The sequence below is a fragment of the Pongo pygmaeus genome, chromosome 12 (assembly GCF_028885625.2).
Source record: "Pongo pygmaeus isolate AG05252 chromosome 12, NHGRI_mPonPyg2-v2.0_pri, whole genome shotgun sequence".
Lineage (NCBI taxonomy): Eukaryota > Metazoa > Chordata > Mammalia > Primates > Hominidae > Pongo > Pongo pygmaeus.
Window position 1 is genome coordinate 105,288,935 of NC_072385.2, and position 23,660 is coordinate 105,312,594.

At 48.8% G+C, this 23,660-nt stretch overlaps 1 protein-coding gene across 1 annotated transcript in view; it reads right to left on the bottom strand.

Annotated features, from left to right (window-relative positions):
• Positions 1-5,914: 5,914 nt before the first annotated feature.
• The window catches only part of PLB1 (phospholipase B1), a 119,144-nt gene continuing 101,398 nt past the window's right edge, over positions 5,915-23,660 (bottom strand). Inside the window, exons 48-55 of the mRNA XM_054476049.2 lie at positions 23,077-23,157; positions 20,905-20,970; positions 20,348-20,439; positions 18,870-18,948; positions 17,416-17,520; positions 16,532-16,627; positions 8,679-8,753; positions 5,915-6,811 (exon numbers count right to left, since the gene is read on the bottom strand). Coding sequence (XP_054332024.1) covers positions 6,608-6,811; positions 8,679-8,753; positions 16,532-16,627; positions 17,416-17,520; positions 18,870-18,948; positions 20,348-20,439; positions 20,905-20,970; positions 23,077-23,157 — 798 coding nt within the window. The 3' untranslated portion in view covers positions 5,915-6,607. The remainder of the gene's footprint in view (positions 6,812-8,678; positions 8,754-16,531; positions 16,628-17,415; positions 17,521-18,869; positions 18,949-20,347; positions 20,440-20,904; positions 20,971-23,076; positions 23,158-23,660) is intronic.

Below are 23,660 nucleotides of genomic sequence, written 5' to 3' on the forward strand. Positions count from 1 at the left end.
CATGAGTCACACAGGGACTCATGTTCAGAAGGGCCTCGTGCTTGGTTTAATGCTCTGCTGTTGCTGTCTTAAAATTAATCATTTTTCAACAAGGGGCCCTATATTTTAACTTTGCACTAGACCCCACAAATTCCACCACCAGTCCTCGGTCTGGATCAGGATGGGGTAGTCCTGACAGGGGCTGGCTTGGGGGACTTGCTCCAGCTGGTAGCAGACCTCAGGCCCATTGCCACGTTTGAAATCAAGTCTAGAAATGAATTTAACCTCAGACCAGACTGAATATTTGTGTTACAAAGTCCCCTGGCAGAAGTGGCAGAGAAGGCATTTGCCTCCCAGGGTGATTTGGGGCTTGGGGTGGGTTAGGAGCCTGCCCTTCCTTTATTCTTGGATGCTGAGATGTTCCTGAAGTTTAGGACCCACCCAAGATGCTAGCACATGGAGGCTGTACCATCAGGTGCTTTCATTGGCTTTTTGGGACATTCGTGAAGACAGACAACTCAGAATAGAATTTTAACAATGCTCAAAAGAGCAGTCAAAGGCAGGCTGTGTGGGTGCTGTGCCCATCCTGGAGTGTGGGACCCAGAGTTGCAGCCTTAATTGCTCCACTCAACAGAGGGACCTCCCTGTAGGCAGTAGCATAAGGCCAATACTTTTCTTCCAGGCTTTGGATGAAAATGTCTGGAGAACCAGGGTGGGTGATGTGTGGTGGAGCATGGTGGGGAGGGGCGGGGGTTGGCAGATCTAATGGACACAATTCCATCCCAGGCTTGCACACAGGGAATGAGAATAACCACAGCTTCACTTATCAAGCACCTGCTCTATGCCAGACCCTTTCACACACTTTCTCATTTAATCCACAGACAGCCTTTTGGGGAGGCATGATCCCATTTTGTTACAGTTGAAGAAATAGGGTCATTCCTAATTACTCAGGATTAGAATCCTTTTCTCATTCCCATCTTATCCCCTTCTCCTTGGGGAGTGTGGATTCTTCAGTCATTGAGGTTGATTGTATTTCAGATCTTAATTGATCATAAAAAATAAAATTCAAATGACTAAAACACTGGAATATTTAGGGGATTCCTTAATTTCCTCTCCTTTTCATACTCCTCACTTTCTTTTCTGTGTCTACTCCCCTGAGCACTGTTTGAAATTGTTCTGACAGCAGCATACTTCTTGCTGGACGACGTAGCCAGGGTCCAATAGTAGTAGACTCTAGGCCTCTCCAAGACGGCAGACAGGCCCTTGCTATGTCACAGTGCCAGTTGCCAGAACAGTGGATCGAGCTTAGAGTGACTTGTTTGGTGTCTTCTGAGCATTGCACGAAGACGGGAGTGGTGGTAGTGGAGCAATTGAGTGTCATGCTTTTGCTAAGCCCTGGCAAGCTGAAATGCTTTTGCTAATAGATACAAAACTGGTTAATGTGCTATAGGGGCATAAAACCATAACCTTGAGGTTATCTTTTTTGCCAGTCAGAAATCCGCAAGTCAACATAACTTCGTAGTGTTCAGGCCCTAATTAAATAGTAATAAATGGCAAAGTCAAATGTAGGTACAGTCTAGATAACTAAATATTTCTTAGAATATTGTTAAATAACATTGACAGGACATGTGGTCACTTATTTCTAAGTTTGAGATACATTTTCTTAATGATATAGTTGCCCCTCCTTATCCACAATTTTGCTTTCTGTGGTTTCAGTTCCTCAAGGTCAGAAAGTCAATAGTAGCCTAACCTCATTCCCCTCACTTCATCTCATCCTGTAGTCATGGTACATCTCACGTCAACATCAAAACAAGAAGGGCGAGTAGGCAAGAGAGACCACATTCACATAATTTTTATTGTATATCGTAATTCTTTTATTGTTGTTCATCTCACTTTAAGTTATAAATTAAACCTTATCATAGGTATGAATGTATAGGAAAAAGCATAGTATATATAGGATTCAGCACTGTCCATAGTTTCAGTGCATCCACTGAGCTGCAGGGTTCTTAGAAAGTATCCCCTAATAGGCCAGCCATGGTGGCCTGTTACACCTATAATCCCAGCACTTTGGGACGCCGAGGCTGGTGGATCACCTGAACTCAGGAGTTCAAAAGCAGCTTGGGCAACATGTCGAAACCCTGTCTCTACAAAAAATAGAAAAATTAGCCAGGCATGGTGGTGTTCGCCTGTAGTCTCAGCTCCTTGGGAGGATGAGTCAGGAGGATCTCTTGAGCCTGGGAGGTGGAGACTACAGTAAACTGAGATTGCGCCACTGCGCTCCAGCCTGGGCAACAGAGCGAGACTCTGTCTCAAAAAAAAAAATAAAAGAATGTATTACCCACTAATAAGCCGTAGAACCGCTGTACTGTACTTTGCTTATCTTACAAATTTGTGGTATGGATCAAATGAGAACATATTAAAATATTTTGTAAACTATAAGGTGCCAAGTATATTTTAATTATTGCGATTATTTTACAAAGCCCCTGAATCATATTGTATTGGAATTAATACTGATATAGAAAGGAGAGAGAGAGAGAGCTAATTATTGAATACCTATTTTTTCAGTATTTTTTTAAATCTCATTTAATTCTTACAAAAAGACTGAAAAGATACAGGACATGCTTCATTTTCTCTGTAAGGATTATAATAGCACCTACTTCAAGGGGCTATTGTGAGAATTAATAAAAAATACAGACTTACTGCTAAAAACAGTACCTGGTATACAGTAAACACACAAATGTTGGTTCACTAAGGGCCCAGCCTGTTATTTGAACACATTTACTGAAGTTTATTTTTCTCTAATAACAATGTATTTCATTTCTAGAAGTTTTATCTGGTTCTTAGTTCTTTCACAAATCTGCCTTTATTTTTAAAAAAATAACATGGTGTTCTTGCCTCATATTTTAAATTCCTTTTGTCTTTTATCTTTCTAAACATACATACAGTCTTTTTTGATGCTGCTGTTATATAAAATGTGTGGATCTAATCTTGCTAGTTGTTACATTTGATTCTCACAGGGATTGTTTTTTCCTAATTAAATGATTTATTAGCTGCTAGAACAAGGGTATTCAATCTTTTGGCTTTTCTGGGACACATTGGAAGAAGAATTGTCTTGGACCACACATAAAATACACTAACACTAAACTAACACTAAAGATAGGGGATGAGCTAAAAAGAAAATCACACACACACACACAAAATCTCGTAATGTTTTAAGAAAGTTTACAGATTTGTGTTGGGTGGCATTCAAAGCCATCCTGGGCCGCATGCGGGCTATGGGTTGGACCAGCTTGTGCTATAATGTCACACATACACTAGCAAAAGAAATCTTAGTCCCCATAATGTTTTAAATCATAGATTATTGGCTGGGCATGGTGGCTCACCCCTGTAATCCTAGCACTTTGGGAGGCCAAGCTGGGCGGATCACCTGAGGTCAGGAGTTTGAGACCAGCCTGGCCAACACGGCAAAACCCCGTATCTACTAAAAATACAAAAATTAGCTGGGCGAGGTGGCGCATGCCTGTAATCCCAGCTACTCAGGAGGCTGAGGCAGGAGAATCGCTTGAACCCGGGAGGCAGAGGTTGCAGTGAGCCGAGATTGTACCACTGCACTCCAGCCTAGGCCACAGAGCAAGACTCCATCTCAAAAAAAAAAAAAAAAAAAAAAAAAAATTCATAGATTATTAACTAGAGATAGTTGAGTTTTTCAGACCAGTTGAAAGCAGAGGAACAATGGTGCCATCAGACATTCTAGGTCTTTATTTTATACCACATTTATTTGCAATTTGGCCCAATTCACTGCTGGAACCAATGGTGGTTTTATTTTTCTGGGTTACCCCCCTACTCTGGGCTCCAGTACTCATTTGGACAAATGTCGCATTATGTAATCAAAGTATAACTCTGGGCCAGTTACTTCTTCCCTGAGTCTTGGTTTCCTTCTCTGTAGAAAGGGAATGGTGATAGGGATGTGTGAAGTTTCATTATTGTGCACCACAGTGCCCACCACATCACAAGCACTTTATGTCAACTTTCATTAGCATTTTCTTTCTTTGTACAAATCTTTTCTCACTAACATTTATATTCCCTAGTCAAGTGTAGCCTGATGTTACAACCATCAAAACAATGTAATCGCTATCAATTCCTCGTCCTTTCCATCACGTCCTCTAACCCATATCTGGCTCATCCATCCTTATTTTTCCTGGTCCCCCATATTCACCATGCTCATCTCTCCATCTGCATGGAGTTTTCCCAGTCTCGACAACCTCATTCCTTTTGGTAACCATTCTCCATCTTTTCAGAGCTCAAAGTTCCATGTCCTTTAGGAAGACTTGGACCAGGTTTAAGCCACACCAGTCTATCTTTTCTGAATTCAGAAGCCTCCATGGGGAGTGCCATGGACTGTGTCTTCCTCAGGTATTTGGTGGCTTTGCTCATGGTGTGGCTGTGGGTGCCATTCTAGCTAGACTGGACATTTTCCTACAGAAAAACAACATGGCACATAGCCAGTGTATGTATGTAATACCACCAATTTCCAGAGGGTGCTTCTCACGTATTTTTAATTTTTGGCTTCTTAGCACATACTTGCTGGGAATTTGGTGACTGGTTTGTGGCTGTGTCCGTGTCGCTCCAGACAGGATTTCTTTGTTTTGCCAAGTGTTCCTTGGTGAACCAGCTGGGACCATTTGTTGATGTTTTAGTCTGGATTACTCTGGCAGTGTGGATTCCAACACCCTCCCTCACCACACCCTAATGAGGGGAGCCTGTGGTTGTGAATCCGTGCTGCTTTGAGGTAGGAGCTGCTGGAAGAATAGAAACTTGCAGGAAAAAAAAGGGGTGGGGTGGAGGGAGGGGCAGTGAAGCGAACTCCTTGACTTCCTATGTTACCTTTGTCGTTTATACTGTCTCAAACCAGGAGCGTAAGGATTACCTCTGTTACACTGTCTCAAACCAGGAGGGTAAGGGTTACCTTTGTCGTTACACTGTCTTAAGCCGGGAGCATAAACTGGGATGTGTGACTTGGTCACCATGTTTTCCAGTCTATAGGAAAAAGTAGGGGAATGCATGCTGTTCCCATTATATAGAAACAGACACTGAAGCCCAGAAGAACACGGAACTGGGTATAGGTCCTCCGGATTCTCTGTTGTGCCAGAAAGAGATAAGATGATGAACCTCCCTGAGAGGAAGGCGGGCAGTCTCCACTCATATGTTACTACCCCATTTCCCCAAACTCACATCTCTGGGTCTCACATCTTCCCCAACAGTCTGGGCCTTATCCCAACTCTTCACTGAGGAAAAAGGCCATTTTCAGTTGTGCAGCATTTTAGAGTTAGAGGTTCACACACAGTTCCTTATTTTTCAACAGCACCGTGAGATAAGAAAATGTGTACTCTTATTCCAATTTTTACAGATGCAGAGCCTGAGAAACTGGGCTCAGGCTGGCGAAGGCAGCTTCAGGGCACAACATTTCAGTGTTGCATCCGGGATTCTGACTCAGGCTCTTTATCATCCCGGACTTCAGGATCTGAGAGAGGTTTAAAATGCAGATGATGTCTACCTCCCTGGATTCTTTTTTATTGAAGTGAAATTCACATGATACACAATTAATCATTTTAAATGGAACAATTTGCGGCCTTTAGTACATTCACGATGTTGTGCAACCATCACTTCTATTTTCAAAGATTTTCCCTTTACCCCCACCCTGGGCTTTTGTGCAGAATAAAAGAGACCATCTGTGGAAGGCCTCCAGCGCGGGGCCTCGCCCCTAGCAGGGGCTCAGTGAATGCAGCCTATATTTTCAGACTCTCTCTAGCTTTCTCTCAGAAACCTGGGCATATAGAAATAGGAATTTTTTCCTAAATTTAGAATCTTGAGAAAATCAGGTTGAGAATATAGGAGGTATTTGTGTCCCAATCATTTTTTTTTTCCTTTTCCCAAAATGACATGTGAAGGTTGCTCTCCCCCGAGAAACTTTCCCCGAAGAACCCTTTCTATTCTTTAAAACAATCAGACACATTTACCTACTGATGCCCTAGTAGTTACACATCATCACGTGGCTTCTTGGTTGTTGAAGGAGTTTGACCTCTCGGCCAGGCTGTGACATGCACAGCCTAGGAGGCACCGCAGTGCTCCTCATTGTCCTGGATACAAAACAGTTGCTTAATAGGTATGCGTTGGATTGGACTGAATGGCAGCCAGCCAGCTCCAAAATTCCAGCCACCACCTGGTGACCAGCATTTTTTCTGCCTTTGAAATAGTGGGTTTGGTGACTTGAGGATATGCTCCTGGAGGCAGGCAGTTTGGGCTCTGGTTGGCCGTGGCTTGGGCAGCCCTGCCTGAGGCAGGCCACGAAAAGCGGCAGCTCCCACACCTGGGCTGCACAAGAGCTGGAAGATGAGTGCTTCACGCAGGCAAACCAAGGAATAAAACAGCTTTGGACTTTATTTAAATGTATCCATTCCAGGAGCATAGGCCTGGAAGAAGCCCAGGCCCCGAGAAGTTGTGACTGTCCCCTGGGCTTCCTGTGGCACCAGGCAGTGAAGCGCATGTCTTGGTGGCCGTGAGTGGCTGGGGCGGAGGGCAGTGAGGAGAGTGGCTATAGGGAGTTTAGGGTGAGGACCCACCCCCGGGCCTAGAGGGCCACAGTGCGCAGGTTCATTGGAGGATCTTCCCTCCGGCCACCTCTCCTGCACCTCCAGACCACTGTCCCGATGACGCCCACCACAAGGCCGACTCCCGCCGCCACTGGCACAGCCCAGTAGAGCACCTCGGGGGCTTCTTCAGCCTGGTCTGGGAGCAGTCGGCTATTCCGCAGGGTGTAGAGGTAAGGGCTCTCCTGTGGAGGAGGAGCAGGGGTCAGCGGAAAGGATCTCCGTGAACCATCCATAACCAAGCCAAGACTTGCCTAGTCCCCATTCCTGAGACGCTGTGATAACCCTGCACGTTTTCACCTCTGCTTCCCTTTTGTAAAGCTCCCTCACTTAGGTTGTGCCCAAACCCTCTTTAGCACGATGGGCCTCTAAAGAGGTCAACACCCAGCTAGAACCTTCTTTTGGTTTCTCACCAGCGTTTCCTTGGCCGTCAAACCTGATTTTGAAAGATTGGGAACTGATAGGTGACCAATGGCAGAGAGCCCTGGGGGGCCTGTAGAACTCCCACCTCTGCTTCCTCGTGGACACAAGTGTCCCCATTCTCCCATCCCAGGAGTAGGCAGAAATCAGGGAAGGGCAGCATGGAAGGACAGCTGGTTTTGTAGTAGATGAAAGATCCGCAAATCAGAAGGGTCGGGAGGGGAGGCATGTGGGTAGATCGTGTGCATCCTTGCCTTCCTACACCCCTCTCCACTCTCCTTTCTCTCAGTGAATGTGAATTGGGCACCTGCTGTGTTGAGCCCCCTTGCTGGAAGCTGTGATGAGACCGGAGGGTTAAGATGTGACATCTTTTCTTGTGGCCCAGGAGGAAGGTGAGACGTGCAGAAACAATCACACCATAAAGGAGACTGGGTCAGTGTCTTATGAGAGCTACACATAGAAAAGGAGACCCACACGGGTGAGTGTCTGGAGACAGGAATGGTAGGCAAGAGAAGGTGAAACCGTCGCTTCGCGAAGGCAACATCTGGGCCTGGAGGGAGGTGGATGTTCTCATAGCAGATGGAAGATGAAACTCCAGAAGCAGATGGCAAAAGGAAAGGCCTGGATGCGGGCAGTCGTGGGGCTTCCTGGGAGATGGATCCACCGGCCAAGAGTGCAGTGTGTGTATAATGGAGGGAGGTGACCCTTCCTCCGGACTCTGGTCAATGGGCAGTAGGGATCAGGCAAGGATTTCAAGCAGCCTTGATGGGGCAAGTTATTTCCAGGAAGGTCTATCTGTGTCTGGCAGCAAGTGTAGGGTGGATGGAGAAGAGGGAGAAGAGAGCTGGGGAGACAAGTCATAGGCTTCGATGGTGGGTCAGGCGAGGGCAGTGGGTGTGGCGAGGGAGGAAGACCATTGCAGGCTCCAGGAACAGACACTGAGTCTATTTTATCTTTGCCTCCCGATCCCCAGATCCTAGTATACTGCCTGGCATGGGACAGCTGCTTGATGCACTTTATTTTTGAGACAGTCTCACTCTGTCACTCAGTCTGGAGTGCAGTGGCACGATCTCAGCTCACTGCAACCTCTGCCTCCCGGGGTCAAGTGATTCTCCTGCCTCAGCCTCCCGAGTAGCGGGGATTACAGGCATCCGCCACCATGCCCGGCTAACTTTTATATTTTTAGTAGAGACAGGGTTTCACTATGTTGGCCAGGCTGGTCTTGTACTCCAGACCTCAGGTGATCTGCCCGCCTCGGCCTCCCAAAGTGCTGGGATTATAGGCGTGAGCCACCACGCCTAGCCTTGATGCACTTTTAAGACTGAGGATACATCAGAGCTTTCGGAAGGAATGGGTAACCCGAGACACCCGCCAGTGCTCATCTGCCTCCCTGAGTGACTGTCCTCACTTCAGTTGGAGTTGTTGAATGTTCTCTCCCCTCACTCACTCCATGGCTGCCCACACACTGAGAAGTTTGCATGGCATTGGGGACAGGTAGGATTTGAGAAGATGGCAGTGAGTGAAGCCACATTTGAGGGAGCCTCCCCAGGGACTCCTCTGTGCTTCCAGGGGACAGGACAACCCCCACCCCAGGCATCTGTTCTACCTGGGGCAGGCAGGATGTTTACTCACAGGAGAGGGGCACTTGAGTTTGGCTCGGCTGTGGGTGAAGTTGTTGGAGGTAGTCTTGCGGCCCACTGGTTCCAGCTGGAGAGAGAGAAAGGACACGTTGATTCTCTCCAAAGCTGGGAGACACTTTCCTCTCTGAGGGGGTGTCTCACACCAGAGCCCCTCCCTCGGGAAGTGGGTGGGGGATAGAAACCAGCAAAGTGGCTGGCTTTTGGCCCACAGCAGACACCCAGCAACCTGGGGCTGAGCGGGAGCTGACTTATGACGCACAGAAGGACTAGGCAGCATCTGTCAGCAGGGCAGGACCCTGAGTCCGTGCCGCTGGATTTGCCGGGTACAGCAAGGCCCAGGAGAGACCACCGGTCCTGAGTCCACAGGAAGTCTGTGGAGGGGCTGGGACCATCTCTGGCTTCCTTTGTGAGTGGCTGTGATTGCAAGACACTGTGTTTTCAATTTTATAAAACAATGACAATCCTATTTACCAATTTCTCAAAGTGCATGGGGCTAGTCAACCTCAGGAATCTTTGGAAACATATGGGTTACCATGACATCATTACTGCACTTGACTTGTCAACCTTAGGAAATCGGAGTTTCTCACTTGTGCCACTTTGTATGTTTTCCACATCGATGAAAAGATTTATCTGAAATATCCCTGGGTGTAAATACCTTTGATCCCAGGACCCTCTGAGGATGAGCTGGGAGCTGCTGTATTCCCCTCCCCAGCATCTTTTAGCCAGTAGCCAGGCCCAACTTGTGGCCAGCACTGAGCAGAATGAGGCCCTGGCACTGTCACCTATTCAGAGTCTGTTTGGAACATCTAGCCTCCACTCTTTGTGTAATCTGCCTGCTCCTGACCGCAGGGTATTGCCAGGGAGGGGGGTGAAAGTCCACTATCTGAGCTCATGACCACACCTGGCCCATCATCGCACTTTCTGTTGTCTGAAGGCCTTTTACACCTGCTCCTTAGTAACACAATTGGAGGAGGGAGGGCAGTTCTGTTCCTGGGAGAGATGCCAGGGTGACTAGACTGAGCATGATGGGCAGATGGCTGGGATCCAGGCTCTGCTGGTAACGAGCTGTGCAGTGCTGGGCTGGCTACTTCTCTGAGGTTAGGGACAGGCATGACATCCTGTCCTGACACCTTGGTTTGTTGTGAGCATCAAATGAGAAGATGGCATGAAAGCACATGTGATTGGGGTGGCTTACATACATAAGGTAGTATTATTTCCACTTTCTTAAGAACTGAGGAGACTCAAGCCTATCGTAACAGTGACAGAATAAATGCTAAAGGTCAGGGCGGCTGATTCTCGATGCTATTCCAGGAACCCAGAACTAATTCACACAGAAGATGATCGTGATTACAAGGGTTTGATGAGTACGTCAATTTCTCCCTTTCTACTGGTTCCTTCTTGTCAGTACACAACCTGCTCCGACATCTCCCCCCCTTCACCTGCCCTTTCTTTGATCCATGTCCCCTCCGGTGACCGTGGCTGTTACTTCTCATAACTTCTGGAAAGAGCTGTCTATAGGTGCTGGCAGCACTTCCTAACCTCTCCTTCTCTCTGCTGCTCACTCCAGCCAGTCTGCAGTCTCCATCGCTGGATGGAAGCTCTGGCCCTGGCCACCAATGATCTCCATATGGGCAGAGCCAAAGGTCTTTTTTTTTTTTTGTCTTCATCTTTCTTGGCTTCTCAGGAGCATTCATCAAAGTTGACAGCTCTCTCTCTCTTGAAACACTGACTTCTTTTGGCTCTCTGGACACAGCATTGTTCTCATTTCCCGTCTACCTCCACACACTCCTTCTCGTCTCTCACTGGAGTTGAAAGCAGGAATGAATGCCCAGGACTGGGTAGTTGGCCTTACACTCTTTTCTACCTTTTCTTTCTCTAGGAGCTCTTAGTTGATCCTGTAGTGGCTTTTTTTTTTTTTTTTTTAAAGACAGAATCTTGCCCTGTCACCCAGGCTGGAGTGCAATGGCACGATCTCAGCTTACTGCAACCTCTGCCCCATCTCTGGGTTCAAGCAATTCTCCTGCCTCAGCCTTCCTGAGTAGCTGGGATTACAGGTGCATGCCACCACGCCTGGATAATTTTTGTATTTTCAGTAGAGACAGGGTTGCACCATATTGGCCCTCTATGCTAATAACCCCACTTTTTTTTTTTTTTTCAATCTCCAGCCTTGACTTCCTCTGTGAGTTCCAGACTTCTGTATCCCGATACCTCTATGTGGATGTCTGGAAGGCAGTTCACACCATGTCCAAAACAGAAGTCTTGATTTTTTTTCCTCCCACGCTGATTTTTCTCTACCTGCTCAACCATCCACCCAGTTTCTTAGACCCCAAACCAAAAAGTCATCCTTTGTTCCTCTTCCCCATCATGCATCCGCCAGCCCACGACAGCTTCTCTCCTCCTCTGCCCTGACCCTAGTCTCAGCCCCCTTCCTCTCTCACCCATCACCAGCAGCCTCCTAGTGGTCTTTCCAGGTCCACCCTTGCTTTCTTCCAGTCCAGGGTACACGGACCCAGGGGTAAGCCAGAGCATATCACTCTCCTGCTTAGAAGCATCTAGGGACCTGGCCCCTGCCCAACTCTTTGACCTTGTTCACTTCCCTCTGGTCACATTGGCCTTTAAGTTCCTCAGACACTTCAAGCTCATTCCTGACTCTAGGCCCATGTGGGTCCTATTTCCTCTGCCTGGCAACCTCTTGACATGCGCTTCTCAATTCACTGTCACTTCTTCAGGGAGGCCTCCCTCTCCCCCACCATTACTCTGTATCACATCACTCTGCTTGACTTTTTCTTAAGACACAGATGTGGTCGGAAAGTACCTTGTTGATTATCTGTCTTTTCCCTACTATACTGTATGTCCCATGAGACCAGGAGTCATCTTTTTTTCACTGCTGAGTCCTCAGCACCTAGAGCAGTACCTAGCACATAGCAGTGCTCAGTAAATACTTGTTGGATGGATGGATGAATTATTTAAAGTCACAGAGACCTGAATGGAGAAGCTTGGTGGGGGAAGGCTTGGAGCTGGCCACAGGGAATGAAATTGTTTTTCCTAGAACCAATCTTTCCTAAGCCAGGCGCTGTGGCTACCAACCACGTAGCAAATGACAGGACTGGGCAGGGTGTGATGGACCTGGGTGGGCCACTGGCCTGTCCTGGAGATTCAGAGGTAGCTTCCCACAGGAGGTGGCACCTCAGTTGAGTGGTGGAGTAGGCAAGGAGGTGAGAAGGGCAATCCAGGAGAAGGAGGAGAGCAAGAGTGAGCAGAGGTGTGGAACACCATGGGTGGTGCAGGACGCTGCTGGAGTCACCAGACTGCAACATGCGAGGCAGATGCTGGTGGAAATGGTAGCCAGAGAGGTTAATCAGGTGAACCAGGCCAAGCCCCAGAGGCCTAGTGTGCTGTGCTATGGGGCCTGGCCTGCCTCCTTCAGAGGTGGGAGGCTTTGGAAGTTTGAAAGCAGGGGAGTGACTGGGTCAGGTTTTCTTTTATACAGATTACTTGATTTCTCTGTGGGGACCAGATCTAAGGCAGTGGTTCATAAACCCTGCACATTAAAATAATCTCAGGAGTTTTCACAAAGTACTGAATCCAGCTCGCACTCCAGACCAATTAAGTCAGAATCTCTGGGGATAAGCCCGGTCAGGCACTGATATTGTTTTTCAAGTAAACTTTTTTTTTTTTTTTTTAATTTGAGACAGAGTTTTTCTCTTGTCACCCAGGCTGGAGTGCAATGATGTGATCTTGGCTCACTGCAACCCCCGCCTCCTGGGTTCAAGCGATTTTCCTGTCTCAGCCTCCCAAGTAGCTGGAATTATGGGTGTGTGCCAGCACGCTTGGCTAATTTTGTATTTTTAGTAGAGATGGGGTTTCACCATGTTGGCTAGGTTGGTCTTGAACTCCTGACCTCAGATGATCTGCCTGCCTCAGCCTCCCAAAGTGCTGGGATTACAGGTGTGAACCACTGCACCGGGCCTCAAGTAAACTTTTAATTGAAGCTAGCATACACATAGAAACTAGTACAAATCGTAAGTGAGCAACAGATAAGTTTTGATAAAATGAACATACCAGCATCTAGTCAGGCAAATAGACTATTACAGTCCTCAGAAGCCCCTTTCCACCTTCTTCCAGGACTATTCATCCTCCAGTAAGTCTCTACACCATCACGCTGACTTCTAACCCCATATGCCAAGCTGCTTGCTTTTGAACTTTATAGATATTGTTGGATGTTGTTGAAGTTTGTTCAAGCCTTCAGTGAGGCTTCCCTCTTCCCGGCCATTACTCTGTGTCACATCACCCTGCTTGATTTTTTTTTAAAGCTGCAGATGCGGTCAAACCTGTATGGTATTCCTTAGTATGAATGTGCCACAGTTGATTCATCCATCCTACTGTCAGTGGACATTTGGGGAGTTTCTAGTTTGGGGCTGTTTATAAATAGTGCTGCTGTGAATATTCTTGTGTGTATCTTTTGGTGGACACACGTATACCTTTCTTTTGGGGATATACCTAGGAGTGAAATCCTTGGATCACAGGAAATACATGTGTTCAGCATTATTAAATATACCAAAGAATTTTCCAAAGTGGCTGTAGGCACTAATTGTTTTAAAAGTCCCTGGATGGCCCAGCATTGTGGCTCACACCTATAATCCCAGCACTTTGGGAGGCCGAGGTGGGTGGATCTCCTGAGGTCACGAGTTAAAGACCAGCCTGGCCAACATGGTGAAACCTTGTCTCTACTAAAAATACAAAAATTAGCTGGGTACGGTGGCATGCACCTGTAATCCCAGCTACTTGGGAGACTGAGGCAGGAGAATCACTTGAATCCAGGAGACGGAGGTTGCAGTGAGCTGAGATTGCGCCATTGCTCTCCAACCTGGGCAACAGAGTGAGACTCTGTCATACATACATACAGACATGTCCCTGAATGATTCTAATATGCAGCCAGAGCTGAGAGTCGCGATTCTAAGAGCTCTAAGTCTGAAGACAGGGATGTCAGTTAGAAGGCTGGAGCTGTCACCCAGCACCTGGGGAGATACAAACACTGGCTGAGAGCAGGATTTCCACAGAAGAGGGTGCAGGCAGCAGTAGAGGACTAGGCCTCAGGAAAGAGAAACTCTTGAGATAAGACAAAAGAAGGCAGAGGAAGAGGAAAACATCCCCTGGTGCTGCTGGAGCTTCTGGCTTTGCCTTTGCAAAAGTCTCGAGCAGGACGTGAGAGGAGGGGTGGGAGATGAAATAGTTTAAGGTGCTTTTTGTTTCCTAGTAGGGAACCCTGGGAACATCAGCCAAAGCCTGCAGACACTATGTCACAGGACTCTAACTGTGAGACATGAATTCACCGGGTATATATGTGCTTATCAGGTTGGGAGCAGTGGGGAGGGTGGTGGCGTGGCCAGGTCACCAGGAAAGGACTAGAAAAACCTGTGCTCTAATCCCCCTTGTGCCATGAACAGTCTGTGTTATGTTGGGCAAACTGCTTCATGTCTCTATGCTTTAGTTACAGAATGTTCTGGCTAGATGACCTCTCAGTCTGTTCCAGCTCTAATGGTCTATTATTTATTTTTTGTTACTCCAGGGGTGAAATTCCAGCCAGAAGCCGATCTGAAAAGTTGGCATGATGCTACAGCTTTATGTCTAAGATTGGCTTTCGATGAAAACATTAGACTGTATAATTATTTCCCCAAATTATAGAGCCTAGGATAAGAAACCCCTGGATGGCTTTAGTTTTGTTTTTGTTATTTTGAAATTCGGGGTATGGCTGAGATAATAATGGCTGGGGAACCATGGACAGTCTTGTTTTGTTTCCACAATAGCTCCAGTGCAGTGTTTACATTTTGTTTTCATATCTAAACTCCTCCCACTTATCTTTATGAAATAAAGGCCTCTTACCTGAGTGAATGGGAAGAGCTACTGAACTGCTTTGGAAGAGAAGGCCAGAGCTACATAGATTTTTTTTTTTTTTTCGAGATAGGGTCTCGGTCTATTGCCCAGGCTGGAGTGCAGTGGTGCCATCTCGGCTCACTGCAGCCTTGACCTCCCATGCTCAACTGATCTTCTCACGTCAGCCTTCTGAGCAGCTGGGACTACAGGCATGCACCACCACACCTGGCTAATATTTTGATTGTTTTTGTAGAGACAGGATCTCCCCTGTGTTGCCCAGGTTGGTGTTTAATTCCTGGGCTCCAGCGATCCACCTGCCTCGGCCTCCCAAAGTGCTGGGATTACAGGCATGAGCCACTGTGCCTAGCCAGAGCTACATTGTTAATTCACAAGAAAAGAAACCAATGGACTCTTCTTCATGTTCCAGCTGTCACTATGGCTATCCAGCCCCAGGAGATTCCTGGAGGGTCCCAGATTTAAGCAGACTTGGAGTGCCACCTGGTAGGAAGGCCATACCTTGATGAAAAAACTGGGAAGGAAGGGCCAAGGGCATCTGTGGATTCCCCTGAGGTCTCAGGGGAAAAGGAACAGGGAATAGGTACCCTTTCTTTGGGAGGATTTTTACAAAGGAATAAAGTCACATGATTCAGCCACTGAAGGACAACTGCCTTCAAAACAAAATCCACAAAAGAAACAGGAATTATACCATATAAACTGATCTAAAAATTGTGGGGCAAACTCAAAGATATTTTGGTTACAATCCAGAGTCTTGGGCTGAAAGAGTACAACAGAAGTTCTTGGAGTGGGCAGGTACGTGATGTCCACAGCAGGAAAACCCCCTGACAATGGAAGTCGACATTAGCTGAGTCTGTCATTAACTAGGCCAAGGATAAAGCCAGTTTACATGCTGTTCTTAAAAGAAGAGGTTGTTAGAGAGGAAGAGATGATATAGCTAAGGAGAAAGTCAATATTGTGAGTCAGCTGAGTGAGATGCTGGACATACTGGATGAGCTGACAGGGGTGGGAATGTTTGCACAGCGGTGGTAGGCAGAGACACTATGGGCCTGAAACTGTGATAAAAGGAGCTGGAATGTAGCTTGTTTAGTTGTCATAGGACAAAGAAGGGAACATACAGGTTGGGGTGGGGATTGTGTTACCCACTGAGCCTGGATTAAAAGAAACCATTGGGTTGGGAAGGCATTTCATTTGCTCCGTGCAAGAGGATCCAGTTGTTGGGGGTGACAGGTCAAGTGCTGTGCAGAAACCGTTCAGTTGTTGGTGGCCAGCCACAGAAGGCAGAGTGGAAGCACCAGCCAGGTGTCCCTGAAAGACCCCTGGACTGTATGTTCATTTCATAAGGTCCCTTCTCCCCAACAGAAAGGACTGGAATAGGTATCAGCTTGGGAAAACAGGCTGTGTGGATCTCCACTTTTCGATGTTTAAAGAAATGAGTTGGGTATGAGTTGAGCCCGGAGTGCTTGGAAGGCTGATGGTGCTGACATTTGCTGAGTGATAACTATTGTGCTGGGTGCCATGTACACATGATCTCAATGCATTTTCTGAGACCTGTCTTGTTTTCACTGTTTTATAGATGTTGCTACAGGTGGCCGGAGAGATCGTTTGCCCAAGGTCACACAGTAAGAGGTAGAAGTTGGTATTTTCATCCAGCCAACCTATCTGATTACAAAGGGATGCCCTCGCAGTACCTGGGCATTGCTGAAGGAACAAAGAATAAAGTTGTGTGTGTGTGTGTGTGTGTGTGTGTGTGTTTGTATAACTTTCAAAGGGTGTTGGATAAATATAGGGTATTTTCCCTTTGGAATTAATCTATCAGGACCAATAAGGTGTGCTGCCATTTTGGGCTTTGGGGAGAAAGGAGCCATGTCTCCAGTAGGTTTGCCATTGTGAGACGGAGAGTCAATATCCTTGGATTCCCGCTTGACAAGGCCCACCAGGCCCTTGGCTGCTCACCATGTTGTTCCAGAGTGCGATGGCCATCTCGGCATGCCCACGGTCTGAGAAGTGAAAACAGTCCTCAGAGAAGAAGGTGAGGTCAGTGTCCCCTCTCTGCAACCAAAGGCAAGGAGGTTATCATCCTGGGAAAGGGCTCTGCTACCTGAGCCCTGCTCCCTCTCCCAGCAGGTGCCCTGGGCATGTCTCCTTTCATTCTTTCAACTTTCCTGCCAACTGGCTCAGATACTGATGGAAAAACTCCCAGAATTTGGAATTTTCTTTTTTTCTTGAGACGGAGTTTCACACTGTCAGCCAGGCTGGAGTGCAGTGGCACAATCTCAGCTCACTGCAACTTCTGCCTCCCGAGTACCTGGGATTACAGGTGCCTGCCACCACGCCCAACTAACTTTTTGTATTTTTAGTAGAAACGGGGTTTCATCATGTTGGCCAGACTGGTCTCAAACTCCTAACCTCGTGATTCAACCACCTTGGCCTCCCAAAGGCTGAGATTACAGGCGTGAGCCACTGCACCTGGCCGGAATTTTCTTTTTAAACAGACATGAATTGGACCCACCCATGGTCTCTCCCTTTTCTTTCAGCACCCCTATCCTAAGAGTTGAAAAGAGTAACATTTTTAGGAAGCTTTTCATTCTATCCCAATCCAGAAAACATCGGGGCCAGGCCTGGGAGCTTAGTCACTATTGATTTCCTTTCCAAGTACATCTGAGTTCCAATCACAGCCCAGCCCCCACAAAAAGGAGGTAATGTGGAAAAAGCCACCCTCAGGAGCCCTCTTGGAGAGAGATGGTTAAAAAAAAAATGCCCACTTAGAGAAGGAAATACATCCGTCGTCTGTGATAAGGCCCCCATATGTGAGCCTCCCTAAAATACCCGCAGCTCACCTCGTTCAGTGGGGTGAGTGTGTTTTGGAAGAAAGGCTGCACCACAACTGCAAAGTCCTCACGCTGTGTGTATTGGTGCCAGTAGGAGAAACTGGAGATGCCATTCTGGGGATGGAGAGAGAAGCTACTCAACCCTCCTGGCAAGGCTGCACAGACAGGGTCCAGTCCTGCTGCCTTGGATTGGTTGTGATGGGAGTCAACTCACCCTAAAGGACAGTGACTTTAAGGGGCGACTCTAGTGGGATGCAAACCTGCTTTTATTCTCCACCCATTCATGGGCACGGACAATTCAAAGCCCTATGCTGGTTCTCAGGATCAGAGATGAGTTGAACCCAGTGGCTCCTGGTGGGAGAAGCTCCCTATCTGCACAGCTCCACCCAGTCCCATTCCAAAGCCTCTGCCTGAAAGGCTGGATCTGAGCCACTGACCACATTGCCTAGGCCAAAGGCCTCCCCTCCTCTCACTGCATGAAGAGGTCAATTACAACATGGGGCTGCAGGTCAGATGGTGAGCATCTCAACACCAGCTCCCTTGCGGGAGGAAGAGTCCATGGTGGCTGGATTTAAGTACCCAGGCATGGAATGTAAAAGGAACAGACTAGATGTACTTATCTTCAAGGAGTTTATCATCCATCTGGGAAAATGAACCAAGATGTGAAAACATGAGAACCCTTTGGGGCTTTTAGGGCCCATCAAGTACAGACTGAATGTGATATGGGGAGATGTCCGCGGGTGAAGTTCAGGCAGGGGAAGCTCCTTAGAGGAGGGAAGCAGACTTGCCTTGTGAATGAAGGGGGGTCAGTTTGCAGAATGGAAATGCTACCTGGGCCAGAGAGGGAACAATAGAGGCAGAGACATAAGCAGGAGTGGAGGTGGGGAGATGGAAGGGGGCAGAGAGAAGGCAAGGAGAATTTCAGGTAGAGGTAAATAGGGCAGGGCTAAGCCTTTTTCTTTCTTTTTTTTTTTTGAGATAGGGTCTCACGCTGTTGTCTAGGCAGAGTACAACAGCATGATCATAGCTAACGGCAGCCTCCAACTCCTGGGCTCAAGCTGTCCTCCCATCTCAGCCTCCTGAGTAGCTGGGACACCAGACGTGAGCCATTGTGCCGGGCCTAAGCCTTTTGTTTTTAATGAAGGGAGGGGAGGAAGTGAGTAGTAATTATTACACATGGTTCTGGGTGGGGAATGGGCCCTACCGCAAGGAGTCTACTCCGGGAGTCTCTTGCTGCCTACCTGCTGGGAGGAGGGGATTTTCTCAGCTTCCACTTTGGGGTCTCTCACTCCCTTCCCCGGCCTTGGTGTTCAGTTTGCAGGGATAAGTATTTCAGGGGCTGCGATCTGCTTTTAGGGAGTGGCTTGCTCTTGGCCATATCCTGCTGAGCATTCAATTTTCGAGTCCTTGGAGTACAGGGGGCACCCCAACTGGGTCAGTAAGAGAAGGGCTGCAGGGCTTACCTGGAGGTTCCAGTTCACTTTCTTCAGTTCTTGCTTCTCCAGGGAGCTTTGCGAGTGTCTGAGGCAAGTGCAGTTGTTCCTGTGAGACAGGGAGTCTTGTATTGAGGCTCCCTGGGGCACTGTGGCTCTGTCCTCCTGGGAGGCTGGCTCTGACACACAGAGCAGGCCACTACCCCAGGGGCCTGCAGCCTGTGCTGCCTTACCTAGGGCAGGGGGTGACACACAAGTATCCCCAAGATACACCTTTGGCTGACTCTTGGACCCAGGTTACAGAATGCTAACTCAGGAGCCCTGAGGTCCAGAGGATGCTTGTTCATAGAGAAAGAGGGAGAGGTGGCCCCTGGCGCCTGGACCTTCCTGTGGACAGAACGCCTATTCCCCTTCCTCCTTCCCGAGCCTGTGGTCCCTGGGATTTCTCCAGAGCAGGACTGGGTAGACAGGAGACTGGAGTTTAGGCAACCAGCCATGATGGCTCTGTCCCTGGGTTTGGAATTGCTCCTCAAGTTCCTGGGGCCTCTCAGCTCTTCCTGCAACTGCTTAGGACCCTCCCTCGGGGCTCCAGTGTGGGAAGTCTGTGGGAAAGCTGGGGAGGGCCAACCGGCTGGAAGCAACCCTGACAACACGGAACACGATACAGACAGACTCTGGAGGAGCCGTTCCCTGCAAGAGAGCAGCGTTCCCTGCAAGAATGGGAACCAGCTGGTCACCTTTGCAGCAAATCCATTTGAGCTCAGGTGTAGGACTCCTCAGCTCCCTGGAGAACCTCCTCTCTCATAGCAATGATCACTCAAGCTGTGGGAGGCCCTCTGCCCTCAGAACATGGCAACTTCCTACCAGGGTTCAAGAGCTTTAATGACTTCCAGCCCCTGACAGGAGTGCTTGTCTTGCCCATCAGCGCCTTGCCTCCAAGCCCAGCTTTCAAGGACAGGCCCCATCAAGGATGGAATAAGAGCTATTTCCTAAGACCCTGCTCTCAGTAGGCCAAGTACCTTGTTTCCTCTTGACCTCACATCTACCTTGCAGGGAAGGTGTCATCACCCCCACTTTACAGATGAGGAGCATAGAGGCTCATAGAGATTATGTGGTTTGTTCAAGGTCCCACAGCTCCTAAATGGCAGAACAGTCAAGGCTGGATGTAGCAGCCTTGAAAGCTCATGGCCCCATGCTGCTTCTCAACAGGGAGTAGCGTGCCAAGGTTTGCCTTGGCAATCACTGACAATGTCAGGGAGCCTTAAGGATCATTTGGTCTGTCTCCTTTTACAGAAAAGCAAAAAGGGGGTCCAGAGAAATGAGGCACCTTGCATACAGTAGGCATTCACAAATGTAGAGGTACTTCCTGATGTTGTCCAAGCCCCTGAGCCATGTCTAACCTCTGGCAGGCCTGCCTGGCTCTGCCTCAGCTGGTCTCCTCCTTTGGCACCTGCAAGCCCTCCTCACCCCAGGTGCCCTTGCCTTGGGACAGTGACCTGTCCACTTACTGAGCTGCCAGCATGGCACATTTCCCGCCTTGGCCCTGGTACAGGCTGGCCAGTTCCATGACCTCCACCAAGTTGACGAAAGCCCTTGGGAGCTGCAGGGAGTGGAGGGTGGCTTCGTTAGGGCACTGGCTACTGCTGGGAGGAACCTGGGGGTCATCTACAATCCAATTCCCACTCCCCCCAGTTTTACCAATGAAGAAACTGAGGCCCAGAGAGGGGATACGACTTGTACTATCTCACGGAATCTTCTTGAGTGGCCCCGCTTTATAGGTTGAGAAACTGAGACACAGAGAAGTCACTTGCCCGAAGCCACAGTGCTGGGTGCAAACCTGGGCCAGCTGGTTCAGAGGCAAGCTCATTGCTACCACGCAACCCTGTCTCTGGCCAAGTGAGAATTTTCCCTGCAGAGGAGCTTGACAGCCACCTCCCTCCCTGCCATCCAGGTGCCCACTCATGGCAGGTCTCTGCTCAGTGAGCATCTCACTGAACACAGCCTGCCTAGATGTATCCCAGGGAGGCAGCTGGTGGGACCCAGGAACACGCAACCCCTCTCCTACCTCCTCAGAGAGGATGTCCAGGGCCTGTTCGATGTGCTGAACATACTCCGTGGCCAAGTGGGCCTCCTGTAAGGAAAAAAGGGTACTCTCTTTAGCCCCTGGTGCCCGCTCTGAGAGAGTGGCAAGAGCATAGGAGGGCTCTGGGGCCTGGGCTAATGACTGAGTGGGTACAGAGGGGCTTCGGTGGTCCTGGTGAGACTGAGCAGCCCAGTTCTTGTTGCTGCTGAGTCTCTGTAAGAAATCATCCCTTGTCCCCTACTAGACACAATGAACAATCCCAACCCCCACCCTGCTCTACATAATCTCAGACCCAATAGTGGACTCTGCCAGTGCTGGGTCCTGCCACTTTTCAGCCTTGGCTCTTGGCAGTCCCATCCGTCATCTGACCTCAGCCTTCTCCAGCCCCTTGTCGTGCCCTGGGTGGCCACACTTCCTTTGACCTCAGCCTTCTCCAGCCCCTTGCCATGCCCTGGGTGGCCACACTTCCTTTTTCCTTTGGGCTTTGGTCCATGCTGGTCCCACTGCCTGAAATGTTTTGCTCTCCTGTGAGCCCCTAACTTCTATCCCCTGTGACTCAGTGTAAGGTTCTCTTCCTCTGAACCATCTCCCCAGTAGGAGGCTGATTTAGAGGTGTGCCCACAGCATCCTGGGTGATGCATACGAGGTACATAGTAGGTGCTCAGTAAGTCCTTGCAGGCTGAATCTCAGGGCTTTGCTTTATAGCAGAGGGAGATGGGCCTATATTTTTAGATGTGGCTCTGGGCTCCTTAGAAGGTGTCACAGGCTGATACCAGTGGGGGTGTGGGTGGTGACTTGAAGCTCTTATACTCATGGAAGAAAGCATGTCTGCAGGAAGTGGGAGTTGAGGCACCCACGAAGCAGCACCACTCAGGCAGGAGGGGAGAGGTCAGGCAGCCCATTAGTTTTTCTGGAGACAAAGAGCTGAGGCCAGGTGAGATACCGTGCACTCAATTCCAGCACACTGATGGGCACAGAACAAGTGCTGTTCGCTGAGTTCCCGCCCACAGCTACCAGAAGGGGTACTGGGGAGTTGGGAAGAAGGGGAAAGGAACCAGAAGATAGACAATCCACGCCGAAGAGTTAAAATAGAGGAGGGGGGACCTTGTGTCTCACAGAGTTTCTGCCTTTCCCCCTTTCCTTCTTTTTAAAACAGTCTGAGTTAATCCTAGTGGTGGCATCCCAGCCCTTTCAAGTAAACTACACTCTCAGGAGTATAAACCCGACTGTTCCCATGAAGAACACACATTCTGGGACTAGTAGAGGGCATTTCCCTACGCCAGCATCCACAGTGTCCACGCAGCTCTGGGGTCCAGGTATCCCCGGAGTCTAGGACACAGCAATACTTAAATCCCTATGAGGTAGGGTCACTTCTGCCTCTAGAGTGTGGGCGGTCAGGGAGAGAACTGAGGGGAAGAGGTTTGGAAAACCAACTCCTGTGTGTGGGAGGATACTTCTCATCAAGCCTCTGGTAGTTGGCCTCTGTGAGCCATAAGGAGTGATAAATGCCTTTTCCCCCCCCTCCACCATCTTTGACTGTCAAACATTCGACCACAACCTCTGAGGCTGGGCAGCTGCCTTTTCCCGGCCAAATAAAATACAGAATGTCCCCAACTTAGAACAAGATGTATTCCAAAATAAAAACTTTTGGAAGTTACAACTTCCAGAAGTTTGTGAGTCTGGACATATTTCCCCATGGAAACATCAGGAACAGGTTTGGGCTCCCAGGGCCACCGCTGAGGTTTGGTTAACTCGTGATGGCCCATCCAACCCCATCTAGAACATTGTTTTGCCCTTCCTCAAAATGAAACAGGGCAGGGATGGGGTGAGGGTGGCTAGTCTGCTATCTGGTACCAGAGGTCATATTTGTGTGGATAAGAGAGGCCTCGCCTCAGCAGTGCCTACAGTGGGTCCACCTAGACCTTACTTCTGGAATTGGGGAACCAATGTACCTGCTCTTCCAGGGGCCACTCAGGCAGTAGAAAAGGCTGGGCCTCGCCCGGCATGTGTAAACCAGGGAGGGCCTGGGGCAGCAGGCAAATGTGGCTCCCATCAGCGAGGAGCTTGGGGCAGGCCAGGGATGGATGGGCAAGGATGTTGCCAGAGGTCAGCAACTTCCTTCTCAGGTCCCCACGGGGTTGGTCGGGGGCCTACCGGATTCTCACAGTAATGACACAAGTCGTTGCCCCCAATGAAGAGTGTGACCAGCTTCCAGTCTTTTTCCAGGTTGATGTCCTGAGGGGACAGAAGATCCTGCGTTGAGGCCTTGGTGAGAGGCACATGAAAATGTTGCTACTGGGCCAGCCCGACCGCCCTCCAAGTGACTTTTGTCTTCTTTATATTGTAACAGAGAAAAGCAGCAAAGTGGGCCAGGCACGGTGGCTCATACCTGTAATCCCAGCACTTCGGGAGGCTGAGGCAGGTGGATCACCTGAGGTCAGGAGTTCGAGACCAGCCTGGCCAACATGGTGAAACCCCGTCTCCACTAAAAATACAAAAATTAGCTGGGCCTGGTGGCAGATGCCTGTAATCCCAGCTACTTGGGAGGCTGAGGCAGGAGAATCACTTGAACCCGGGAGGCGGATGCTGCAGTGAGCTGAGATTGCGCCACTGCACTCCAGCCTGGGTGACAGAGCGAGACTCCGTCTAAAAAAAAAAAAAAAAAAAGAAAAGCAACAAACTGGGGCTCCCCAGCCCTCAGTTGGTGCTGGGATAAGGTGCTCCACAGACAGGATTTT